Source organism: Ilyonectria robusta, assembly GCF_021365365.1.
Source record: "Ilyonectria robusta strain PMI_751 chromosome Unknown BGZ61scaffold_9, whole genome shotgun sequence".
Lineage (NCBI taxonomy): Eukaryota > Fungi > Ascomycota > Sordariomycetes > Hypocreales > Nectriaceae > Ilyonectria > Ilyonectria robusta.
The window spans coordinates 1,205,908-1,220,001 of NW_025764443.1; the positions used below are offsets into that span (position 1 = coordinate 1,205,908).

Consider the following 14,094-nt stretch of genomic DNA (forward strand, 5'->3'; position numbering starts at 1 on the left):
CTTTGGGCTCGTAAGTGGAAGGTGATTGTGTGACGAGCATCAGCATGTTGGCGACAACCAACAAAACTACCTTGTACGAGTACAGTAATGCATTAGTGGACATGAATAGTAGAAATTCTTTGTGAGAGTACATTTATGCTTAACGCATATTGTTGCGTCCATCCTGCAGGAATTCGGGTCTGTTCGCAGGGGACCAGTAGGCTTAGACATGCCTGTTGGTTCTCCTGCAACCGGATCGCGGCGGCACTACGTACTTCTATTTTAGATCATACAGCCCACAACCCGCTCGCCCCGTCAACGACGAACATATTGGCGATAGTCAAGCCCTTACGATCCAGACCGCGGCGGTCTGCGGTGCGACGATGCCGCACTCCGGCGGAGATCGGGATAGCCAACCGCTCGCTGACGGAGGTCAGCCCGGGCGTCAACGTCTGGCGGGTTCCGACGAGTATGGCAAGGTTGAGCTTGCATCACAACAGCTCAGCACTCGGCAAGGGACGAACAGCAGGTTTGGAAATTTCAAATGGGTATTCAAAAACTAAAAAAAAAAAAATCTGTCTATGCTGTGTAATAAATGCACCCGACTGTCCGGGGCTGTTTTAGTCTACTCGAGAAATGAGAGACATGTCGGTGCCCACATGAAATAGAAGTACGATGAATTACAGAAGGGCTACACCGTTTGCTCGCCCGTGACAATTTACACCAGACTTGAAAGCAAAGCGAAAACTCCATAATATACCATCCCTCCCAAACACAAGGTGTCTATCTCTTGCCACCCTTGGCGATGAGGTGCTTTGTACCCTTCTTGACAGCGTTGTTCTTGGTGAAGTCGGCGTCGCTGAGACACTCGGTGACAACAGGGTTGACAAACATGTGCTTCTGGAGGTGGCCGCCAAAGATGAGCTTTAGCATATCCACCCGCGAAGACAGAGACCACGAGTCGATGGGTGCGACACTATTCCCGAGGCGAAGTTTCAAGCGATAGCCGAACTCGACGACGCCATCATCGTTGGCATCGGCAGTAGCAAGTCGGTTCCTCTTGTCCGGCGCAAAGCCAGCTGCAGAGTAACCAGGGCCAACACCCCGTTCCAGAGAGGTAACGACGCTGGTTAGGCTTTCTCGCAACCCTTTGCGATCCTTCTTCGAGACGGACTTTGAACTTTGTTTGGCCAACTCGGTCATGCGGCCAGTCAACCTCTGTGGGTCGTACGGCAGCTGGAAGGGCTCGCCGGTTTCCATTTCATGATTCCGGGATGCTTCGAAAATGAGCGCAATGCAGGCAGCAGCATGGGACTGGACCCTCATGTCGGTGCTGTCGAGTTGGTCCACGAATGCGTCCAGGGCCAGGTCAGCGGTATCCGAAAGATCTTCCACATGACTGGCAACAAAGGCCCATCCTTGCAGGGCGCCGGCAACGATGAGGCCGTTATCGTGGGCCTCGACGCTCTCTCCGTCAGTCTGTACGATGTCGACGAGGTAATCAAGAAGTTCTTGTGCGGCATCTTCGGAACCTCCACCGTAGAGAACGGCGAAGCACAAAGCGTAAATGGCGAAGACTTCGCACTCCTCATCGTCGTCATCGTAGATGATCTGTCTCAGGGTATTCTGACCATGTTCAAAGACGTCGGCTTCCTCGGAGGTGGAGACAGTCAAGATAAAGGCCTGGAGGCTAAGCATGCGTTCCCGGGCTGTCATTCCACGGTTTGCGGCCCGGAGGAAAAGTTCCCCAAGTTCGGTGGCGGCTTCGTCGAGCCACTCGTGGGTCTGGGGGCTGTAACGAGACCGCACAATCTTGATATAGAGTTCCAACAGCTGCTCTCGGGTGTCGCTGTTGTTGTGCTTGCGGTCCTGGAGCTCTTCGATGAGCTGCTTTGCGTCGAAAGTGCTGATGCCCTCCTCTCCAACGTCGATCGACGAGGATCCCGAAGTGGTACTCATCGTCATCGCATCGAAGTCATCATCGTCGTCGCTTATGTCGGAACCCACTCGGCTCGGGGCCGCGGAATGGGCAGGTGACGTCAGAAGCGAAGCCATGGGAGAGTCGCGAGGGGTCGTGCTAAGAGAGGCGCGGCCAGATTTGATGGCCTTTTTGGAAACGGTCTTTCCGTCGGCTTTGAGGGCCTTGACTCGTGCGTGATTCATAGTGATCTGAGAAGGGGTGTCGTCGTTAGGTGGGAATGCGAACGTCCGGTTGAGAATATGGATCAAATGGCGTGTGGTGTCGCAAAAGAGCTTGGGGCTGTGGGTCGAGTTTTCGATGGCAACCCGGATGTGACGAGAGTGTGACGAGGAAAACTTGCTCAGGGCGTGAAAACAAGATCAGTGAGATCCTGTCCGGCAGGCGATCCTCGTCGTGTTGGCGCAGCGGCTGGTCAGGTTGGTATGGTTTTTGGTTTAGGTCGATTGAGATGGGACGAGCAGGCGGCGATGTCTGTGATTTTGAAGGCGTGGCGGAACATAAAATCCATGGGTGAAATCGTAGATAGGTAAATGGAACAAGGGGTGGGTCAGAGAGGTTGTTGCAAAGAACAAGAGAGAAAGGGTGAAGAAGGAGAAGGAAATGGATGGCGGATGAATAATAAATCGACGTGGACTGGGTTGTGGTGTGGCGTGGCGGAGGAACGTGAGGTGTGGCCTGGGCCTCGGACCAACCAGCGACCCTCGTGGCCTGGAAATGACGACCCTTTCATGCTTTGCAGTGGCCGAACCCTTTTTTGTGTGCGAATTGCCAGGGCCAGCACTCAATACACTCCCTCCAATAGCCAACCGGATGGCTTGCCAGGGTCGGGCATTGGATTAGCCGGCAATGATCAGCTCAATGACAGAGCTCCGGTGGCGAGCAAGTGACACTCTCGTCCCATGAAAGAGGCTGCTGAGGAGCTGCCCAGGCCACTACGTAGTGGAAATCCACCAGAACAGTGACGGACAGTGCTAGAGAGACCCCCATCAGGCACTAACCAAGATATCCCCCGGGTCCCCCGCTGTGTCGTCCCACAGGCGACAGCCCGCTAAACGACTCCACCGTGGATCCTGGTCCAGGTGAGCGTCATAGATTCACTTTACGCGCTGGGCCGCGTCCCACAGCTGTTCGCCCGTTCTTATCGCTGGCGCTGCGATGGACCCCAGGTGCCCAGAGCATCATCTACGCCGTTGCGTATCGAAAGGCCAAGGTGGACTCGACCACTCGCCATGCAAGCGAATGGGCTTAAAGAGGAGACCCTTTGTACGAGGGAATCGGCATCTCTCCAAAGTTCTTTCAGGCCGCTGAGCGCCGCGCACAGTCTGAAACCACACCATGCACCGTCAGGCGGCACTGTATCTTCCGATCCTACGCCTCAGCCAGGTCAGCAGGACGCCCAGATGCTCCTCTGCCTATCGCCCATCCCTTTCTGAGGACCGTGAAGCCGCCCCCAGGTGCGCTGGCAGCCAACCCGACCAGAAGATGACCGAGATTGTCTCAGGCCGAGACCAAATCACTTTGTCTGGCACGGATATTCGAGCAAACAGACTCGAGCGAGATCAAGTATGGACCCAACGGCATGGAAGATTGGCGAGGCATGAACGTTGGCTGTGATTCGAAACGACGGTACCACCACGTCAGCATGTATCGGTACCAACCTTCGCACGGTTGAGACACAAGACTTTACACGTGCACGAGGTGTGACTCCGAGCCAAAAGGCTTTTGGCGGAAACTTGCGGGACATTAGGCAAGCCGTCATGCAGTTCACCCATTATCCAGCGAGAAGCACGGAGTACGCAGGTAGGCTCGCGAAAGTGCAGTTGAGCGCCTGACCGGGCGTCCCGTCTCCCCCTGGCTGAAATCTCCGCCCCGGGGTAGGTACAACGCTGCGTAGGTACTCGAAGAGGAAGAGGATTGCAGCACTTTGCCATGAGATTGCGCAAATGGGCAGCCGATACGTGGGACTTGGTCGCCTCGAAACCGACGGCGGACGGTCCTCGGAGTGGGAGGCCAGCCTGGGCGGGCGATTGCGAACCAGAACCAGGCGAGGAAAGTCCCGGGTAAAGCGCCATCAATCAAAGTTGGCGGGGAGGGGACTGCACTCTTCAGCTAGTCTCGAACTTGGAGCAGGTGATATGGAGTGACGAGAAGCGAGGTACAGGTGGCGCCAGAATGTGAGACGAGATACCAGCGCAGGCCCGGCGATAATCACGTCGCAAGTCCAGCTCAAACGATGTTACTCGGTGCACTACATCCCGCTCGTGAGTTGGCTTAGCGGCTCGCTCCCCCTCATCTGCCGCCTTGCCTATCGTCTGGGTCCCATCCCACCGTGAACTCTTCCATCCCTCATCCGCTGCTGGCGTTGGGGATTGCACGGCCGGTGCTGGTCCAGAGCTTGGTTGCCTTGTTTACCTGCCGTTTTCTCTCCTTGCAGTGCACTTTTGAATGCGGTTTCCTGGCGTTCCCTGGCGTTCCCTTGCACGCCTTCGTCTTACCGTCATTTGCCAGGTAGCGATCCTGGGGGCTTGGGGACCGTATGAAGGGCGAACTGTGAATGGGAGGGTGCGGCGCCGAGTGGGACCTCCCGCAGCCCGAGCTCACTGAACTGTCGGCACTGTAAGAGCCTACTTACGTACCTCCCAACTGAAGCCTTCCATCTCGCCCTCCCGCGCAGTGAATAAACCCTCAAGTCATTTTCCACGTCGCCTCCGAGCCTTTTCATCTCTGCATCTCCATTTCTCGCGTTTTTCGTCCTGGATCGCAGAGAGCGAGAGTCCTCCAGCATCCATCGAATAATCCCCTCCCCCTCCAACTGCTATCCAGGCCTCCTCCGCCCCCACTAATTTTTAGTGGCCAAGCTCCCAAAGGCAACTAAACGTCCCCGCCAAGGTCCGATAAGCGGCTTATCGCTGCCTGCTCTCTGCCTGATACGGGAGCGACCTCATCCACAGTTGCCCCACCTCCGCCTTCACCTTCCGGGTCACCCAGCACCTCACCAACCGTACTTCCATCTCTCCCTCCTCTCCTTCGCATTTCTTTGCCCTTCTTCGCTTTCTTTCTTCCTCGACCTGTGGTTTTGTTTGATCTCCCTCGCCATCCACCTCGACCTTTTTGTCCCAAACTCGACGCTGCAGAGCAACACACCTTCCGGATCTCCCTGACGCCTTTGGCTCGCTGACGTCGCTGCCGCGGGTCCCAAAGGGTGTATGTGAGACAACCGCACAGCCGTACAACCCCTCACCTCGCCGGCAACCTTGAGAGCGGCGGCCCTTTGGAGTTTTGCATCTATCCAGCACTGCCTCAACATTCGGATCAATATGGCCGTGCCTCAGTATCGCGACGAGGGTAAGTTTGCCGTCTTAGTCGTCAACGTCGCACGCTAACACTGCTCCAGTTGTCGTCACCCTGACCAGCCTCGATGCTCCCTCCTCGTTTGCCTTCCCCGATCGCCGATTCTTTCTCACCAGAGAGAAACCCGTCATGGATATCGGACGCACGAGCAAACGGAACTCCTCCTTCGAAGCAGCTAAGAATAATGCTTGGTTTGACTCGCCCGTCATGTCTCGTGATCATGCACACTTGAAGTTGGATGCCGAGAAGCAGGTACGAGCTTTCTGCTTTGACTTCTTCATCTTCGTGCACCTTACTGACCCGAGCCTATAGAAAGTGTATATCAAGGACATCGGTTCTCTTCACGGCACCTTCAAAAACGAACAACGTCTTTCCAAAAACGTCCCTTCTTCAGTAGGAACTGGTGATATAATCCGTTTCGGAATATCCATCGACAGAGGCGCCGACAGATATCCGCCTTGCACCATGGAAGCACGCTTTAAGTTTGGGACCGCTAGGTAAGGCCCCATTGCTATCCTCCTTGACGTCTCGGCAGCTAACCTCGTCAGCAGTCCCGAAGATCGACCCAAGGTCTTCCGAGTCCCCGATGACTCCGATGTCGAAGACTCGAGCAGCGATGATGACCAAAGTATCCGCAACAGCTCGGACATCTTGCGCAACGCCAATATCCGACCCGCTGGATACCCTTCTTCGTCGCCCAGTCCAGCCATCGAGGTCATTTCCATCGACCAATACCCCATCTCCAACGTCAGAGGAGACGACGACTACACCACCAACGCCCTTCCGCCTGTAGCTTCCGCTGCAAAGCCCGTTCAAGAAGTGGCATACGTCGACTTATCCTCATCTTCTCCAGAGCAGGTGCCACAATACAACGGCTTCTCTCCCATTTCACCAGAGGCCGGTTGGATGTTGGGCGCGGAAATGGAAGACTGCGATATTAACCTTTCAGAATCCACCGATATGGATACAGACAGCTCCCAAGAAGCGGATTCTTCACCCAGCCCGAGCCGAAGCCCCAGTCCTTCTCTCCATCCCAGCAACACTCCCAATGACTATGACAACCAAGATGATCTGGACATGGAGGAGGACTTTGGAGAGCACGATGAATTTGAGGACCAAGACTGTAAGCTTCCCCCAATCACCAATATCCCCAAACCGACGCTAACACTACGCAGATGGATCTGAACTCGAGGAGCCGGCTAGCGGAGAAGGCGACAATGTCCCAGACCAGGTTATCCCGGCCGAGTTGCCTAGTGATATCGGAGACGAGGTTTCCCAAGGCATCACCATCAACATTCACGAGATGACTGACGCCTGTGATATGGGCGTCGAACCCCCAGCATGTGAGAATGTGGAGCAAGACATTCATGAGAATGAAGGACCCCCTCTGGGTGACCTAAGTTACATGCACCTACCGCCCCTCGAGCAACCGAAGGTGGTTTTGCCACCTTGGGTCCAGCCATGCTACACCCAGCCACTGAGACTTCCTTCCATCTCGGAAGCAATGCCTGCTTATACACCAAGCCAAAGCACATACACCAAGACGGGGGCTGAGTTGCTAGGGGCCAAGACAGGGAAGTACGAGTACTTTGCGGCCAGGGCTGAGAATAAGATGCATGCCCTTCCAAGCAGCATGACCGTCAGTGGTACTTCGATTCCAGTCATCCATTCAGGGCCCTCGGAGCAGACGGCCGTTTCAAACGTTGTGCCTCAGCGTGGTACCGCAGCAGATTCATCAACTCCCGAGCAATCAGCGACAAAGCCTACCGAAGCCATGAAGACTCGGACTGATCCATCTGGTCGCCTCGCTCCTTCAGATTGGACCGCATCCGGTGTCCAATTCTTGAACTCTCCCCTTGAGGAGACACGAGAACCGCCCCAAGATGAAGCACCCGTGTTCGATGACACTTCGGCTTACCAATTCGAGCTAAGCAAGAAGGCTGCCATTAGCCCTCCCGCCGAAGGCCCGATTATCGACACCCAGTTGCAGACCCTATCAGCCAAGAGAACTCACATGGAAATCAGCGATATTCTTGAAGCTTCAAGTGAGACCCGCGACCAACCAACGCCTCCTGATCGCCCATCGAAGAGGAAGGCCGAAGAAATCTCCGAGCTCGCGCCAGAGGATCACGCCACTGAAAATGCTCCCCGTGTCGTCCAGAAACGAATCCGATCTGTGTCGTCCCAGAGACGATTCCGCACTTTCATGAAGCCGACTCGTCATGCTCCTGTCGCCAACATGGTTACCCCTACAGCATCAGAGTCTCCAAGCCAGCCACCAGCCAAGCGTCTCCGGCGTGTCGCAGAAATGGTCGGCATTGCGGCTCTTGGCGGGGTTGCCGTCATGTCAGCGCTGATCGCAACAGCTCCTACGTTTTGAGCGTACAATGCATCCCTTCGCCATGACCCTCCTGGAAAGTTGTGAAGAAACCAGCAGCAAAGGATCATCCAAACCCTTTGCGGGAATATTCAATTTGCTCATGTTTTGCTTGTCTTTTTATCCCGGCCGAGATGGGCCTACAACGGTCATGCTTTGGCAACGGAGTTTACAGGTTTTTGGAATTGGACGACGTGGAATGAGCAAGCAGGGCAGATGATTCGCTACGTGCTGGCCTGCATTCGAAACACTCACAACCGCAATGGTCTCAGAACCCCAATACAGACCACAGCCGAGTGGCTGCTTACAAAATACAAATTTTGCTGAGGGCGAAGGACGAGAAGGGGGTTTTCAGATGTCTCATTCACGGGGGGTGGTTTAATAGGATGCTGAGTTTAGCTTAGTCTACTTTCTTCTCCTCGTCTTTCTCTATTATTGTCGGTCTCTAGTTGGCTTGGTGCACGGTATCTCTGTCGATTAGGAATCTTAGGAATTGATGAATCAACGAACTCATTGGACTTGGCATAGAAGTGACGACCCCTCCCCCTTTCTTTTCCTTACGTAGCAGTTTTGGTAAAAGATAAGAAGCCATGGTCACCTGCCACCGTTTATCATGACCCCGACTGAGTGAATTCCGAGTGAAGGGCCTCAACCCTGGGGAATGATAAGAAAGGTAAGCCGGATAGGTGATGGAGTAATTCGGCCTCTCAGACGGATAGCGCTTTATGGACTAGGCCGGACTGGATCTTTCAAGATGTGAGCAAGGTTGGCCTTGACCGGTGTCATCAGCGTATCTGATAGCGCCGCAACAAAGGTAATTTCCGTCGCATTGGTGTTGAGTCGCCAATGGGCCTCTGACAGCTGGACAAAGATGGATGTGACGATCCGCAATGAAGGATCGGACGATATCCGGTTGGCGGGCTTATCAATCATCAGCCGTACAACGAGTCTAGGACGGTGTGCGATGCCCGTGTTCGAACAACCACCAGAGGCTGGCACACGCCTCCAACGTTCCAGGGTTTTGGCTACTTCATCTGAGATATGCGGACACAGGCTCACGCGAGCCCTCCCACCCACGGCTTAGCTGAGACCGGTCAGGACTCGAGAGGTTCGGCCCGCGAATAGCCTCTCCCGCCAATTCCGAGGCGGCAGCGCGGCGGCAGAGGCAGCTAGTCAGAATGCGCCGAGCAGCGCGGTGCCAGCGCTGACCGGTGAACCCTTCTCGGGCTAGGTCCGCAACGAATGCCGAAGGAGCAAGTGACGCGGCGCGTGACTTGGGCCGCAGGTTGTGTAACACGCCTTGGGCCGGACGTAGGAAATCACAACGCCCGTCGATGCTGACTCTAATGGGGATTCCCGGGGAGAGTGAGGTTATGACGCCATGTAACGACTAAGAGGTTGAGATTCGACGGGTTGGTGGTGGATAGGACGCACAGGAGAAGTCGTCCCTGTCCTTGATTTGAGAATGAGGCTTCCTGCCTAGATTGGGGATGGAGGTGAGGGTCCGGAAGGCTATGGGATGGAACCCAAGGACACAAGAAAAACCGGGTTGTTGGTGTGATATCCATGCTGACCTAGCCTAGGAGCACTTGTTGGGGAGATGTAATAGGTCGTTGGAAATAGCAGGAGGATGGGGCGTAGCAGCCGATACAACACCCACTATCACTGTGTTGGGTCTCTGTTTGATATCGCCATATTCCAAAGCAGGCTGAACCGGCCAGATAGAGCCAGACATGCAAGGCAAGCTGAAGGCCGGCTGTCGTCTTTGGCGCAAGGCTGGAGGCTGGATACTGGAGGCTGCCACGCAGATCTCTGCATCCGGCTTTCTCCTTCTCGTTTAAGCCCCACGGGTCGCACAGAATGTCGCCAATATCCCGCCGCAGGGCGCGGGTGATTGCGAAATGACGACAAAGGCTGCTCCCCCAGCGTCCTGCAGCGTCCCTCTCGGTCTGCGCATCGTGCGCCTCGCGGACCACGTCGTCGGTGCTCTGCTGGAGGGGTAACTGCGTCGACGTTCTGACCGGTTGCTGTGGTTGGCAAATGAGAAGAGCCAACTGGCCAAGCCCGGCGGGATGCCGCATGATCGCAAGGTTGCGTCTCCGGCGCGACCACCGAGTCCGAGAGTCCGCGGGGGGGGCCAGCGTGCATCGACGCCGTCGAAACGACGGGACCAACTCGTGCTGAGAAGATGCGGCTTTGCGGTAGTCGGTGAAAAACGGCGGCCATTGCCAGAAGCATCACCGGGGTTGGCTCTCAGAGGTGGAAGCCATGCAGCCCGCTTGCTGGCTGACGTCGGGGCACAGGAGCCCTGCAGCTCGCGTGTGGGCAAAGGATGGCCTTGGGCATTCTAGAACCGGGTTTTCAGCTGAGTCCCAGAGGAACTTTGAGGAACGTTTTCAGCTTGGCGCGTTTCTTGGTTGGGCTGGAATGAGTATCACGGCCAGCTGGCTTGGGGGTTGAGCCCAAACAAGGCAACCACGGATCCCCGGGCCACGGTGATCATCACAAGACCCCGGTGCAGCGGATGACATGAAGGCATCCAGCCTGAAAGTCGACCCGGCTTGTAATCTTCCCGTTTCAAATTTACCCGCGCGAGGCGGTGAGGTTGGCCGTCGTGGTGGTTCTAGCGACAGCATCCTATCCACTCTCTCCGCTGGTTGTCATACTCGTTGGCGGTGGTGTGGTTGATATCGTCCGGTTCCAAGTATATAAGTTAGTGTATCCAGCTGCTCGCGGTCCTTCTCGACTCGAGCAGAGCAAACTCGAGCAGACCTCCACACGCGCACAATCTCAAACAGTCCTCCCTAAACTGCATCTCAACCCGCCTCGAACCCTCCTCCGCCGCCATGAGCACTCCGATATCCGCCTACACCTTCGACGCCGAGGGAATGACCTGGATCACTTGTGATCTATGCAGCGGCTCCTTTCAACGTGGCTCGTAAGTCATCTTTCTTTCAAATCCCCTCAACGGCCGTGTGTTGAAAGAGAAGCCTCTAGTCAACTGTGTGTTCTCTGCGGTGGCTCCAAGCTTCGCAGGGTGTCGTACGACTACCTCGTCAAGGCAATAGGTCCGCCGAAAAACTCGAGTCAGCAGTCGATGCCTCCCAAGGACAGCGATAGCAGCAGCAACCTTGGCAATGGCCGTGGACCGACCAATGGTAACAAAGTCTAGGACTGCCGGTCCTGACCGGCTACCGTGAGCATTCCGGTGTCGGTTCTGTAAATGTCTTCCAGTACATTCTCAAGAGGATTCAGCCATCCGTGGCTACAAGTGTGCGGCTGTAAACATCATTCCATTCTTTTCAATTCTTGATTCTTTGATTTCAGTATTTCGTGCCATAAACATGGTGGATGTGACGGTTGGTGCCGTGGTATCGTTTCCGGAACAACCGTGGAGGTGACTCGCAAGGTCCACCCGTTCTGTCTGGGTCCCAATCGTTACATGATGCTTGTTCCATTTCGGATAGTCATTCGTTCTATTAGAATATTTGATGATTTTCTTGAACCTTTATGCGTGTGATGTTCCCTATCGCTTGTGAGCTCCGTGAATGGCTTATCACTTGTCAATGACTTTGGTCGGCCCAACTCTGTGTGTCGTACTCTATAGTAAGGGTTCGAGCCCAGGAGCGGTCAACGCTAATTGTACTTTTTACTTTCGCAATTGCAATGGCATTGAAAGGATACATGGATCGGCGGTGTTGATTCGTGTTCACGAGATCGCTTGATCTGAGAATAGGTTCTAACAACGCAACCCATTGACTTATGGGCAGGGGGCGTTGGCGAGAGCTACAGTGCCTGGGATGCAGAGACGGAACCGAAGCGTAATCGTACAGCCTATGGCTACATCCGTGGGAGCATCATGGTAGTATCCGGTAGCGTCGTGTTAGTCAATCCAAACTTGAGGGTTGTTATTACCCTGACCGCACTGGTGGCAGTGCAATTTTCAGTGCATTCCGCACAAGAAACGCAGGTAGCCGGTCATGCGACGAGCTTTTTGCTTGTCCAATCGCTGCTGATCCCATCGGGATGTTTCCGCATGGCTATGTGCTTAGTGTCAGTCGGGGATGCTGATGGTTGGCTCCCACTCGCTCGTGCAGGGGTCACAGATGGATTCCGCGGCTGATGGCATGTCTCTTAGATGATACCGGACGGGGAACCGCATAGATTGAGAAACAATGCATGGCACCTAGGGTCAATCAACTTCGGTCGTACAAATGGCAAGCTTCCTGGCTCCCATGTTGATGATGGGCTGAGACCAGGCACACGTAGGTACAAGCCAGAGCTGGTTGGATAAGCGAAGAAATGCTGCAGCTTCCAGGAGAAACTTCGCCTGCTTGCTGAATTGCATAGGCAGATACATGTGTATCTCTGGCTCCAAACCGTGTCGAGTCCCGGCCGCTAGCTGTTGTGTGTCCAGTTCCACGCCCGAGTGCAACGAACCTAAGCCGAGGCCAAGTGGCGGGCCACAGTTGTGAGCCATGCAACATCACCCACGAGTTTCAGTTTCAGTAGCCTAGTACCGCGGAAACTGGGAGACGGTGAGAGACGGTCAGACAGAAGACACAATGCCGCCAATCCTGATTTGTCGGTGTCCTTGACTATCACCATGCAGGGTGTAGCCATGCGGGTCTAGAATCAGCCACCAGGAATCAAGGCCATGTTCACCGTCATAGTCAAGCATCAAAATAGCCAGTCCAATTTGTTGACTGAAAAGAAACAATACCACATAGATTATTTGAGGGTGATTAAAATTCGTAACAAATCATTGGCGCAGTGAGCGTTGGAGCGAGACCTTACCGTGGACGAGGTCCGTGACAGAGGAAGCACGCGGCCCACCCCGGCTAGACCCTCGATTCTAACATAACCTGCTTATATGCATCCCCGATACTGGCTTGTGTGTGGAGGCCGAATTTAGGAATGGGGAGCTACCTCATTCACGTCAGCCTTGCAGACTAACGATCGGGTCCGTTGAGGACCTCGCGACAATCTCCTTTGCGCCCTCCACATCTTTCTACACTCTACCATGAGCTGAGACCCCAGTGATTTAATTTCTGTCTTCACCATGTCTGTCATTCTCTGCACAGGTAAATCGCCTCCACCACGATTCCCCCCGCGCTCCCCAAACTGACCTCCTCGCAGCTGGATACGACCATACCATCAGGTTCGATGCGCCGCGCCCGCTGAGCTGAGGCCTCGCTGCTAACACTCTCGGTCGCAGGTTCTGGGAAGCCCTGTCCGGAATCTGCTCGCGCACCATCCAGCACCCGGATTCCCAGGTCAATCGTCTATGCATCTCGCCCGACAAGCGCTATCTCGCCGCGGCGGGACACCACACCGTCAAGCTCTACGACATTAAGTCGACGAACCCAAACCCGCTGCTGACTTTCGAGGGCCACACGGGCAACATCACCGGCGTTGCCTTCCACTGCGAGGGCAAGTGGATGGTTACAAGCTCCGAGGATGGCACCGTCAAGATCTGGGAGACGCGAACCGGAACGATCCAGCGTAGTTACAACCACGGCTGCCCGGCGAACGATGTCGTGATCCATCCCAACCAAGGCGAAATCATCAGCTGCGACAGATCAGGAAGCGTCAGAGTGTGGGATTTGGCAGAGAACAACTGCTCGCACGAGCTCATCCCTGAGGAAGACGTCTCGGTGTCGAGCGTGACGGTGGCGAGCGACGGCTCCCTGCTCTGCGCTGCAAACAACGCGGTATGTCCTGGTTTGGCTAACAGTCTTCCTCTCCAAAGCTAACCGACTTGTCTAGGGCAATGTCTTTGTGTGGAACCTTATCCAGAGCTTCGACCGCACCCAACTCGTCCCTGTGACGCACTTCAGCGCCCACAAGGAGTACATCACGCGCATCCTCCTCTCCCCGGACGTCAAGAAGCTCGCAACCTGTAGCGCTGACCACACGGCCAAGATCTGGGAGGTCAAGAACGTCGAGCCCGCCCCAGACGAGGAGCCGCGGCCGTATCCGCTCGAGGCAACCTTGACGGGCCACCAGCGCTGGGTCTGGGACTGCGCCTTCAGCGCCGACTCGGCGTACCTGGTAACAGCCTGCTCGGATCACTATGCGCGGCTGTGGGAGCTCCACAGCCAGCAGATCATCCGCCAGTACAACGGGCACCACCGAGGAGCAGTTTGCGTGGCGCTCAATGATTATTCGGAGACACGATAATTACATGAAGGACTGGTGTCAAATAGTCGTGCTCTTGATATGAAGGACGCGATGGAAAGGTGACGAACATGACGTGGCGTGGCGTTCGTTGGATCTGGATCAATTGCTTTAGGGACTGAACTTGGGATACGTTGCTCGAACGTCGAACTCGGCTCACGAATCGTAAACTGTATATATACTATTTTCACAATAAACTGCTGAGGCATCTTAACCACGCGATCAC

At 55.1% G+C, this 14,094-nt stretch overlaps 5 protein-coding genes across 5 annotated transcripts; 3 read left to right on the forward strand and 2 right to left on the reverse strand.

Annotated features, from left to right (window-relative positions):
• Positions 1 to 509: 509 nt before the first annotated feature.
• On the reverse strand, positions 510 to 2,548 carry BGZ61DRAFT_451494 (interferon-related developmental regulator-domain-containing protein). The gene has a single exon (XM_046245835.1). The coding sequence runs from the start codon at positions 2,140 to 2,142 to the stop codon at positions 763 to 765; it is 1,380 nt and encodes a 459-aa protein (XP_046104912.1). The 5' UTR covers positions 2,143 to 2,548; the 3' UTR covers positions 510 to 762.
• Positions 2,549 to 5,277: 2,729 nt separating this feature from the next.
• On the forward strand, positions 5,278 to 7,691 carry BGZ61DRAFT_493831 (uncharacterized protein; the record flags this gene model as incomplete). The annotated part of the gene is made up of 5 exons (XM_046250700.1): positions 5,278 to 5,305; positions 5,355 to 5,563; positions 5,624 to 5,808; positions 5,863 to 6,434; positions 6,487 to 7,691. The coding sequence occupies 5 exons, from the start codon at positions 5,278 to 5,280 to the stop codon at positions 7,689 to 7,691; spliced, it is 2,199 nt and encodes a 732-aa protein (XP_046104913.1).
• A 1,514-nt stretch (positions 7,692 to 9,205) lies between these two features.
• BGZ61DRAFT_451498 (uncharacterized protein) lies at positions 9,206 to 9,777 on the reverse strand (the record flags this gene model as incomplete). Its single annotated transcript, XM_046245836.1, has 1 exon — positions 9,206 to 9,777. A coding segment is annotated over exon 1 (502 nt), but the record flags the coding sequence as incomplete, so codon positions are not given.
• A 757-nt stretch (positions 9,778 to 10,534) lies between these two features.
• Positions 10,535 to 10,860, forward strand: BGZ61DRAFT_532336 (uncharacterized protein; the record flags this gene model as incomplete). Its single annotated transcript, XM_046253853.1, has 2 exons — positions 10,535 to 10,626; positions 10,686 to 10,860. The coding sequence occupies 2 exons, from the start codon at positions 10,535 to 10,537 to the stop codon at positions 10,858 to 10,860; spliced, it is 267 nt and encodes an 88-aa protein (XP_046104915.1).
• A 1,765-nt stretch (positions 10,861 to 12,625) lies between these two features.
• BGZ61DRAFT_390116 (WD40-repeat-containing domain protein) lies at positions 12,626 to 14,087 on the forward strand. The gene is made up of 4 exons (XM_046242807.1): positions 12,626 to 12,772; positions 12,828 to 12,849; positions 12,907 to 13,402; positions 13,458 to 14,087. Exons 1-4 carry the CDS (start codon positions 12,751 to 12,753, stop codon positions 13,869 to 13,871), a joined length of 954 nt encoding a protein of 317 aa, XP_046104916.1. The 5' UTR covers positions 12,626 to 12,750; the 3' UTR covers positions 13,872 to 14,087.
• Positions 14,088 to 14,094: the final 7 nt, after the last annotated feature.

Bases quoted from the DNA above. Each gene is read 5' to 3' on its own strand.
- BGZ61DRAFT_451494 (XM_046245835.1), bottom strand. From the start codon at position 2,142: ATGAATCACGCACGAGTCAAGGCCCTCAAAGCCGACGGAAAGACCGTT.
- BGZ61DRAFT_390116 (XM_046242807.1), top strand. From the start codon at position 12,751: ATGTCTGTCATTCTCTGCACAG. The intron at 12,850-12,906 runs GTTCGATGCGCC...TCTCGGTCGCAG, and splicing joins GGATACGACCATACCATCAG to GTTCTGGGAAGCCCTGTCCG. The intron at 13,403-13,457 runs GTATGTCCTGGT...CGACTTGTCTAG, and splicing joins TCTGCGCTGCAAACAACGCG to GGCAATGTCTTTGTGTGGAA.